Source organism: Nicotiana attenuata, unplaced genomic scaffold (genome assembly GCF_001879085.1).
Source record: "Nicotiana attenuata strain UT unplaced genomic scaffold, NIATTr2, whole genome shotgun sequence".
Classification (NCBI taxonomy): Eukaryota; Viridiplantae; Streptophyta; class Magnoliopsida; order Solanales; family Solanaceae; genus Nicotiana; species Nicotiana attenuata.
Window position 1 is genome coordinate 13,325 of NW_017674356.1, and position 11,367 is coordinate 24,691.

General features: G+C 38.0%; 1 protein-coding gene across 1 annotated transcript; it reads right to left on the reverse strand.

Moving 5' to 3' along the window:
• Positions 1 to 749: 749 nt before the first annotated feature.
• LOC109218500 (protein PIN-LIKES 3-like) lies at positions 750 to 4,507 on the reverse strand. The gene is made up of 10 exons (XM_019382864.1): positions 4,217 to 4,507; positions 3,487 to 3,566; positions 3,262 to 3,386; positions 3,025 to 3,146; positions 2,548 to 2,772; positions 2,154 to 2,246; positions 1,971 to 2,071; positions 1,811 to 1,863; positions 1,500 to 1,685; positions 750 to 1,031 (listed from the first exon to the last, which is right to left on the reverse strand). The coding sequence occupies exons 1-10, from the start codon at positions 4,349 to 4,351 to the stop codon at positions 907 to 909; spliced, it is 1,245 nt and encodes a 414-aa protein (XP_019238409.1). The 5' UTR covers positions 4,352 to 4,507; the 3' UTR covers positions 750 to 906.
• Between the last annotated feature and the right edge of the window lie 6,860 nt (positions 4,508 to 11,367).

Consider the following 11,367-nt stretch of genomic DNA (forward strand, 5'->3'; position numbering starts at 1 on the left):
TTTTCTATCTTCACAAAATAGGGATAAGATTTGCGTACACATTATCCTCTTCGGACTTCACTTATAGAATTATACTAGGTTTGTTGTTATTTATATCTCAAAAGATTTGAAATAGAGAACACTCAATCGTGATCTTATTTAGTTGGAACAATCGAGGTTGGAATTTTCCTTTTGACCTTTCCTCACTAATTATGACTGAGTTGCTTAGCTTCTAATGGGCGGGCTAACAAGAAAGAGCACTATTTATAGCCAATGCGTGTTGCCTTATTTCCTTCTTTTTCTCTAGGAGAGAGTGCAAATACCATAAGGAGTAGTTTAATTGCTGGTTAGAGTTATGAAGGTACTAGTAATATATGGATTAGTTATGTAAGAATTGATTATGCAGGTATGAGTATACATGAACTAGTTAGCAGGATTTAACTATGATGGAATTAGTTATGTATTGATTAGTAATTTATGGATTGTTATGTAGATATTAATTTTTTTGTGGAATATTTACTTTATTTTGATTATACAATGTGTAATTTAAATAAATACCAGGTTTTTTTTTTTGGTCAGTTGGTTGTTTAATCGAGGTATTACAAATACATGTATTAGTTAATCCACATTCTACCTTGCATAAATAATATATAGATTTGTTGTGTAACTTATTCATGTATTATTTATACCCCCAATGGAAAAAGCAACCAAACATGACATTAGTTATGCTGATTTTTGTACGAAGTAACTAAAAGCTACTAAACAGGGTATTAGTTATGTTACTTCTAGTACATAAATAACATATTCTGAACACACATACCAAACGACCCCTAAAGGTTTAAGTTATACACTAATAGTATAAATAATTTAACTAATCGAAAATAAAGCAAAGGCAAAACATAAGACATGATATTTTGTAGAGACTGATCAAGATAAAATCCACATGTAATAAGTGGTCCATAGAGTAAGAGCAACTGATGCCAATGCATAATTCCATAGCATAATCACTGAACATTCACTTTCACCAACTTCAAACAACTGTGTAATTGTACCTGCACATTTTACCAACCAAAAATGAGAAAAAATTTAGGAAAGGTTTCATTTAAAGTGAGAAATTATTACACAGAATGTCTTACATCCTCCGCAAAAATATTTTATAAACATATAATATGAAAGATATTTACACTATCAGGTAATCTAAAAAATAACTACATATAACCATAATCAAATTGTTTAAACTATTAAGTATATAGAAAAAACAAGGAGAGAGAGAGAGATACTAGTGCGATTAACGATGATGGAATATATACCACCGAGGGTTGTGGTGGAGTGGTAAGTACTCCTTCATTATTAGCCCGAGGTCTGGAGTTCGAGCCCCTGGGTATGGAGTCGCCTTTGTTAGGGAGTGTTTTACCCCAATGTGGGATTTCCCGGCGTGAATCCGGATTAGTCGGATCCCAATTTGGGTACCGCACAGCGGGTGGGAAACCAAGAAAAAATGATGGTGGAGTATATAGTACCTATAGTCATTGCAGAAGGAAGTGCATATTGCAGGAGTAGTACAAACTGGTACAAGGAATCTGATCCAACCAATCCGAAATGGCGTGCAGCTTTGACAACACAAATCCCTGATAATGGCATTGCCACATAACGTACTACCTGTATGCCTATCACAACCCACATACCTACTGCTGACTTTTTCAGCCCTGCACTTAAAATAAATACACGACTGACTTTATAGCGTAAATAAATTTCCATATTATTAAGTCACATAAGAAAGAATTTTTGGTAACCATCTAAGTTTAATTTATCTTCTACTGTCAGGAATTACCTCTAAGAAGATTTGCTCCAACTATCAATGTCATGGCTGGTATTGCAGCCTCTCTGCAGCACATAACACATAGCATTGAGTGAGTTGTCATATATACAAAACATTCAAATTTAAACTTTGTTATAAGCTCATTTAAATGAAATTTAATTAGGTTTCATACCCTAGCATAGAAGCAGAGCTATCAATCACATGCAATGGAGCCTCATTTCCAATCATCAGCTTTCTTAACTGGGACGTTACACCAATGATGATCCCAACAATCTGTAGAGATTATAATTGCCAATTTATAGTGTCAAATTAAGGAGTGTTATACTGATAAATAGGAGTAATAATGTGGTCGTACCGTAGCAATTGTTGAGGGTGCAAACAATATTTTGAAATTGATCCTTTGCGTCCATATTTTGATATGTTGTTTGATCTTCCTAACAAAATGTCCCTATACAATATTCGAAGCAATGTTTAGTCCAACCAAATATATATAAAGGAACAAAAGAGCTAATTTGCATTTTGTACTCACCATGATTTCTTTTTGGTGAATTCTGGTTCATTATAATGATCTAAGAAACAGAATGAGAAGGGAATAAAGGGTTCTGCTAACATGAAAGGTCATATTAATTATTTTAATTACAAGAGTTTTTTTCTAATATAAATGGTTACTTGTACTTCTGTTTTTGGTAACTTGAAGCTGTCAGTGCATAAAATTGAAGCTCTATGTTAAATGATAAACAGAAAAGAACCTCATGTGTGGTTTCATATCCAATGAGATGTACTGCAAGTTGAGCTTCATGGTCCATATCAGATTGTAGTCTATCTTGTGAAGATAACAATTTTGTACAGCTATCGGACAATAATAGATCTGGGACTTCACCAGAATCTTCGGTGTTGACCGTTGAGGTATTATGTTGGACTCCATAGGCTCGAATTATGTTATAGATATAAGTCCATATATAGACTGCTCCTATCTACACAATATAAGACCCAAATTAGAGGCTAACATTCAAAATTCTCTAGCTAGGGTCAAGTATAAATAGAATTTCATACGTATAAATTTTGGAATCCACTCTTCAACTTAGAACCAATATTATTTAAATTTTAGATCGGCCACTGATCAAGAATTAACCCAAAAAATAAGGACGCAAAAGGTAGCAAAAGTGGTGAAGGGGTGGTTGTTGTTTAAGAGTAAGATTTATGAGAGAGTTCAGGTACGTTCGTACTGCCATAGATAGTGATGCATAGGCCTTTCCTTTTGTGGAGCATGTAACTGAATCTCCAAAGGGACTATTTTTCTCCACACAAACTGCAGGAATTATGATGAGAAGCAAGTTCCCCAGATTCCCTAGGAAAAAAACAAACACTCCTTCAATATATGCATGAATTTGAATTGTGAATGTGAGAGTACTAGTAATTCACTAGTAAAACGAAATTATAAATAGTATATATATGTAGTTAACCTGCAGCACAGCAACTTATAACAAGGCCATGAAGTTCTATAGGAGTTCTTGTGATTTTCACAAGTAACCATCCAAGTGCTGAACCGACGATAAATGTGAGAAGAATGTTTACGGGCATGAACCATCTATACATAAAACCAATGATATAACAACTAGGAGTAATTAATATGGAGTAAAAATTCAAGGGCCACAAAAATTACAAGAAATTAAAATGAACCTACGTACAATGAAACAATGTTGCTCGATGTTACTGTTTCAGCCAAGCTACTAGCCACCAGCGCTGGAGTGAAAATATAGAACACAAGCTGCTCCAAGCATTTAAGAGAAAAAAGAAAGAAAGTTAAAGGCTATCAAGTTATGGAAACTCTATATAATGCCGTTGTCCTGGTTGACCACTCTTTATTCTTTGTCCAATTTCTAACTTCTCGCGAATAATTGTGAAGTTGAACTAGAGATTATAGCCTGTTTGGCCAAGCTTCTTTTTGGCCAAAAGTGCTTTTTTTTTTGCCAGAAGCACTTTTGGCCAAAAATTAAGGTGTTTGACCAAGCTTTTGGAAGGAAAAAAAGTGCTTTTGAGGAGAAGCAGAAGCAGTCTTGGAGAAGCAGAAAAAAGTAGCTTCTCTCCAAAAGCATTTTTTTGAGAAGCACTTTTGAGAAAAATACACTTAGAAGCAGATTTTTAAAGCTTGGCCAAACACTAATTGCTGCTCAGAAGTGCTTTTCAAACTAATTAGCCAAACACACCAAAAATACTTTTGAGAAAAACACTTTTGAAAAAAAATAATTTTCAAAATAAGCTGATTTTTGCAGCTTGGCCAAACGGGCTAAAAGAAGGATTTTGTGTATCTGTGCACAGAAATTGCGCACTGGCCGAGCGGATAGAACATATATGCTAGTATATATTTTTTTTTACTATAATTTAATTTTCAAGAATTAAGAATATGAGAAAACTTACATTGTTCAAATGGTGCCTTGCAGTAGAGCCAAGGAGATTGACACGTTCCAAAGCAAGGAACAACCCAACAGCAGTAATTATGAGAGTTTTCAGAACAGGTACTAATGCCACGACGAACAAGTCCACAAATGCCATCTTAATATATATAATGGAACACCTTCAAGGATTTCTTCAATTTATACTTCCATTTTTAAATGTCGAAACTGCTTTAATTCAAGTGAATTGAATAAGAGATTCAAAAGTCTACAACTTTCCAAATGGACAAGGCAATACATAAATATAGAGAGTGACATACATAAATATATAGTTTTTTTTTTTTTTAGGTAAAAAAAACATACATATAGAACAAGTTTTCAGTCGGTGGTTTTTCAATTTGAAGTTTGTAAAGTAACTAACTAAGTAAGATGTATTGCAGATTGGTTAATAAAGCAAATGGCCGGGTCCCAATTGTACAGCTTGACGATGACAGCTGATAATAGAGGCAGTAAATTGCACTTTTGTCTACATAGAGACAGGAATACAAATCACGGAAAAGGGCAAAATATATCCACGTACTATGAGAAAAGATTTAAATATATCCCTAATTATATTTTGAGTTTACATATTTCCCTTCTGTTATACTATTGGTAAATATACCCCTATTTTGTTAAGTTTCTCCAACGTGGAAATCCAATCTCACGTGGCACTAACATTTGATGAGGTGGATGCCACATGGCATGTCACCTCAGTGCCCCTAACTTATTTTACCCCTCTGTATTTTTTTTCCACCACTAAAATTTTCTTCCCTTCCCCACCATTGCCACCATTATCGCACCATAAACAATACTCCATTCGTTTCAATTTACACGAAACAGTTTGATTCGGCACGGAGTTTAAGAAGAAAAAGACGACTTTTGAAACTTGTGATCTTGAAAGTTTAAGGGGTAAAAGTTTAAGGGGCCATAACATTTGTGTGGTTATAAAAGCTTTTTATTAAGGGTAAAATGAGGAAATTAAAGTTGAATTATTTTCAATTGCAGAAATACGCCATTCTTTTTGAAACAGACTAAGAAGGAAAGTGTGTTATCTAAATTGAAACAGAGGGAGTATTATATTTCAAAGTTTTTCTACAAGTCACTGGCTTTTGCTTTTGGTGTCCTTGGTATATATAGCCTCCTTTTTTGCTTCTCATTAAACTTGCTTCTTCTTGCTGCGGACATATTTCTTACTGCTGATCATTTTCACCCTTATTATAATTTGTCATAGTACTTTTCAAGAAAAGAAAATTAGTGAACCCAGTGCGCATGTAAGTATAGTAATAATTAATCATAATATCAGTCCTTTCGTAAATATGAGCACATCAACAAGTATAGTAATTTACATGCCGCACATTCGCCTTTCTCCTAAATCATTTCTTTAATTTCTAAAATATGGTCCGATACTTGTATTTTAAACTCATGGAGTTTTTCTTTTTTCTTTTGAAACTTGCAAATAATATCGTCTCGTTCATTGTATTCCTCTCCAATATAAGTTTCCATTTTCTTTCTTTTTTAATTTAATATGGTACCTTTTTTTTTTTTTTTTGCTTTTAATCTAACACTATATTTTCATACTTGCGCCATTCCCACATTTTATAAAATTTACAAGATGAAATCAGTTGAAGGTTACCAATCAATTTCATACGTGATTGCTCTTTTCAGTTTCATGCTTTGGATCTACTATGGATTTCTCAAGGGAGGGGTAAAATGGGTTAAGGGTGCTGAGGTGACATACCACGTGACATCCACATCATCAAATATCAGTGCTACGTAGGATTTGATTTCTATCTTGAACAAACTTAACGAAAGAGGGGTATATTTTAACCAATAGTATTACGACATGAATATTTTTTGACCCAAAGTATAACGAGAGATATATTTAAACTTTTACTCATAGTCCAAGAGTATATTTAGCCTTTTCCGTAGAAATAATGCTACTACAATTGATGAGGTTACATATGTATACGGTCAAAATTCGGTATGACCAATTTTCTGGGCTCGAGGAGTCGCCCTAAGTCCGAATTCAAGATGGACTGAGTCCCAGCTCGATGGATTAGGCTCGAGCTCGATGACACAATACAAGGCTAGAAGAACCAAGTGGTCGAGGAACGTCGAAGCCTAAACATGACTGGCCTCGAGATAATGTCGTTATAGATTTGTAACAGAATGAGCAAGATTCCTGCTACGTCCCCAAGATCGTGGCGCAAATCCCGGAATAAATTTGTACGAATCCGTACAAGGCGGTTAGACAGCTGTCCCAATAAGATTCTTTACTGTAAATGAAAATGCACCTTATTTAGGGTTCCCCTATTATATAGAGAGGACCCCAATCATTTGTAGACTACATTCAATCATTGGAAAAGAATATATTCGCTTACTTTTCTCACTCATTGTTCATCAGAATTGTCCTTTAGCTTTATTATTCTTACTTTATTGTTCTTAATCTGTCTCGAGGTCACTTTGGCTCGAGGTCGATACCACCTAGCAACACTGGTTTGATTTACTCATTTCTTTCATTTATACGTTATACTTCTTGATCATTAATTAGTATTGAACTAAATCACATATCTTTAAAACCACAAATCAAATTTAATTGTTACTTGTATTTTCGAGGTAAACTGTTTGGCGCCCACCGTGGGGCTAAAGATAAACGCACCTGTTCACGACAACGAAGGTCTTGGATTTCATGGGGAAAACAACAATGTAGGGGTCGGTGTACCACCGATAAACCCTGGGGAAGTGCCAAATGTGGAACCGGTTGATGTTAGTTCACATATTGCTTTGAATGTAGATTTAGGAGCAGACCCCGGAGGAAGTGTACGCAGGGAAGCCCGATCTGGGGGCCAAGGAACACAATGTGTAGGAGATGGGGGAGTCAGCCTCCAAGTGATATTCGAGATACTGCAAGCTCAACAGATTACCATCCCTCAACTTCAGAGTCAGAATAAAACTCCGAGTATAGCTGAACCAGATAACACTCAACGTGCTGAACCGGTGCCAGAGAGGTCAAACGAAAATGGCTTGGGGACTGACCCCACCATTATGAGGATGCTCGAAGAGCTCACCAAGAGGATCAAGTTCGGGAAAAAAAAGATTGAGGACAATGACAAAAAGATGGAGACTTATAACTCCCGTGTTGATCAATTACTGGGGGCACCCCCGGTCTTGAAAGGTTTAGATGCCAAAAGGTTCATACAAAAACCGTTCCCTCAGAGCGCGGCTCCGATGTCCATTCTTAAAAAGTTACGCATGCCCGATATACCCAAATATAATGGGACAACCGACCCTAATGAGCTATTACCTCATATACTTGCGGGATTAAAGGAAACGACCTGAATGATGATGAGATCGAGTCAGTATTGTTGAAAAAATTTGGGGAAACTTGTCGAAGGGAGCCATGATTTGGTACGACAACTTGCCCCCAAACTCTATCGATTCGTTTGCTATGTTAGCAGACGCCTTCGTGAAAGCACACACCGGGGCCATAAAGGTGGCGACGAGAAAATCGGATGTTTTTAAGATAAAACAGAGGAACAACAGATGTTAAAAGAGTTTGTGTCTAGGTTTCAGATCGAGCGAATGTAATTACAACCAGTCTTGGATGACTGGACAGTACATGTTTTTATGCAAGGTTTGAATGAGCGGAGTTCGATCGCGTCTTGATAATTAAAACAGAATATGATCGAGTATCCAGCTGTGACGTGGTCAGACGTGCAAAATCGTTATCAATCAAAAATCAGGGTCGAGGACGACCAGTTGGGAGCCCCTTCGGGTTTAGTTCATCCTAATAGATTGGCAGCGAAACCCCCGAGGGATACAGATAAGGAATCAAGATCAAACAAGGAACGGTATCAGCCGTATGTCGATCGGAGAAACACCAGCTCGGGTCGTAACGCTCTTCGGAACGATCAAAGAAACGATCGAGGTCAAAGCTCTCGAGGACTCATGAGTAAGAATGGGTTCGATAAACATACCGACCCCACGGAGGAACCTCGATTGTCGGTGTATAATTTCAGTGTAGTTGCATTAGAGATCGTGTCAGCTATTGGAAGAATCTAAGACACCAGGTGGCCCAGGCCTATACAAACCGATCCTTCTCAAAGGAATCCAAAATGAGGAAATTAAAGTTGAATTATTTCCAATTGTAGAAAGGCCCCATTCTTTTTGGAACAGACTAATAAGGAAAGTGTGTCATCTAAATTGATACTGAGAGAGTATTATATTTCAAAGTTTTTCTACAGGTCACTGGCTTTTGCTTTTGGTGTCCTCGGCATATATAGCCTCCTTATCCTTCTTTCTTCTCATTAAACTTGCTTCTTCTTGCTGCCGACATATTTCTTACTGCTAATCATTTTCACACATATTATAATTTGTCGTAGTACTTGTATACGGTAGAAATCGAGGCTACTTGATTTCGTGCTTCGATAGAAAAAATGATACCACGGCCAGGACGCCGAGCTCGGGGCCGAAGCTCCTTTCCAATGTCGAGGTCGATATTGTTTACCGAGGTCAGAAGAAGGCATGCTTCAAGATGATACCATTATGATTCAGTAACGAAAAGAGCGTGATACCCGAAAAGGGCCGGAGATCGTGACGTAAATTTTGGAATGGATTGGTCTTTGGCGGTTAGACAGTTGTCAAATATGATTTCCTACTATAATTAGAAGTGTACCTTATTTAGGACTCTATTATATAATGGGGGATCCCATTCATTTGTAACCCACTGTTCACTGATAAGAAAATATACACGCATTACTCTCTTGCTATTTCATTTACTGTTCTTCAGAGTTGTTTTATCATTTATCCCCATCATCATACCTCGAGAATGTTACTGGTCGAAGTCGAGATTTAGCTTACACACTAGTTTGATCTACTTTATCCTTTAATTTATCTATTTAATTCCTAGTTTATCAATTGGCATTGAATTAATTCACATATCCTTAAAACCACAATAAAAATTTAATTGTTACTTGAATATTAGGGTAAACAGTTTGGCGCCCACCGTGGGGATAAGGATAATAGTGATTGTTTCAGTGTTGATTCTGATAACACACGTTATTTTCCCACTTGTTCTTGTCAAGTATTTTTGCTCTTAGGTTAAAGCATTTCAAACTCACAAAATGCACTCGTACTGGTCGGGGAAAATGACAATGTAATTCCTCCAGGAGTCGGGGTGCCACCGGCTAATCTCGGGGAAGTACTGGTCGTCGATCCAATTAATATCATTTCGCACGTTGCTCTAAATGTAGACCTAGGCGCGGACCCCGAAGAGAGTGTATGCAGGGAAGGCCGATCTTGCGGCCAAGGTACACACGGTAGAGAGGACGGGGGAGTTAGCCTCCAGATAATATTCAAGATACTACAGGCTCAGCAGGCTGCTATTGCTCAATTGCAAAATTAATATAGGACTCCAAGTGTGGTCGAGCCAGAAATCACTCGTATACTGAGCTAGTGCCAGAAAGGTTGAATGGTAACGAACCAAGGACTGATCCTGCAATAATGAAAATGCTCGAGGAGTTCACCAAAAGAATCGAGTCGGGAGAGAAGAAAATTGAAGACAATGATAAAAAGTGGAAACATACAACTCCCGAGTTGATCAAATACCGGGGGAACCCCTGATCCTAAAGGGTTTGCATTCGAAAAAGTTCGTGCAGAAGCCTTTTCCTCAGAGTGCGACTCCGAAGCCCATTTCCATGAAGTTCCGTATGCCGGATATACCTAAATATAGCGAGACCACCAATCCTAATGAAAACATCACTTCGTACACATGCGGAATAAAGGGAAATGACTTAGAAGATGATGAGATCGAGTTCGTTTTGTTGAAAAATTTGGCGAAACATTGTCAAAGGGAGCAATGATTTGGTATCACACCTTGCCACCATATTCCATCGACTCATTTCCCATGTTCGCTGATTCTTTCGTGAAGGCACACGCTGGGGCCATAAAGGTCCCAACAAGGAAATCAGACGTTTTCAAGATAAGACAAAGGGATAACGAAATTCTGAGGGAGTTCGTATCCCGACTTTAAATTGAACGCATGGAGTTGCCGCCGGTCACATATGATTGGGCCATTCAAGCTTTCACCCAAGGGTTGAACGTACAGAGTTCGATAGCATCACGATAGTTGAAACAAAATTTGGTCAAGTATCTAGCTGTGACTTGGGCAGATGTGCACAATCGGTATCAATCGAAGATTAGGGTCGAGGACGACCAATTAGGATCCCCTTCCGGTTCTGTACATACAAATAGGTTGGTAGTTAAAACCTCGAGAGACGTCGACAGGGAGCCAAGGTCGAAAAGAGAACGATATTAACCATATACTGCAGATTGAAGGAACAATAGTTCAGGACGCAATCGTTTCCGGAATGATCGAAGAAGCGATCAATGGCAGAATTCTCGGGGACTTATGAGCAAAAATGGTTTCGATAAGCATGCTGATCCGGTTGAGGCACCTCGTTTATCGGAGTATAACTTCAGCATCGACGTATCAGGCATTATATCATCAATCGGCAGGATCAAAGATACTGGGTGGCCCAGACCGATCCTTCCCAAAGAAACCCAAATTCGATGTGCAAGTATCATGGCATGCATGGTCACAAAACCAAGGATTGCAAGCAACTGAGAGAAGAGGTAGCCCATCTATTCAACTAGGGTCACCTTCGAGAGTTCCTCAGCGATCGAGCTAAGAATCATTCCAGGGAAAGGGACGCCAACAGGAAAAATGAACAGGAGGAACCCAAGCATGTCATCATATGATCTTTGGTAGGGTTGATGTTCCATAGGGACCTATATTCAGACGCAATAAAGTGTCAATCACTAGGGAAAAATGAACCCGAGATTACGTGCCCGAAGGCACCTTATCATTCAACGACGAAGAAGCAGAAGGCATTCCTTAGCCATACAATGACGCTCTGGTAATTTCTATCTTATTAAATAAAGTTCAAGTTAAGCGTGTTTTAGTGGATCCAGGTAGCTCGGCAAATATCATCCGGTCGAGGATCGTGGGGCAACTCGGCCTACAAGATCAAATTGTGCCAACAACTCTGGTCTTAAACGGCTTTAACGTGGCCAGTGAAACAACTAAAGGGGAGATTATTTTACCGGTGAACGTTGCTGGAACCATTCAAGATACCA

Bases quoted from the DNA above. Each gene is read 5' to 3' on its own strand.
- LOC109218500 (XM_019382864.1), bottom strand. From the start codon at position 4,351: ATGGCATTTGTGGACTTGTTCGTCGTGGCATTAGTACCTGTTCTGAAA. The intron at 2,773-3,024 runs GTACGAACGTAC...TATATTGTGTAG, and splicing joins ATGCATCACTATCTATGGCA to ATAGGAGCAGTCTATATATG. The intron at 2,247-2,547 runs GTTCTTTTCTGT...AATATTGTATAG, and splicing joins GATATGAAACCACACATGAG to GGACATTTTGTTAGGAAGAT.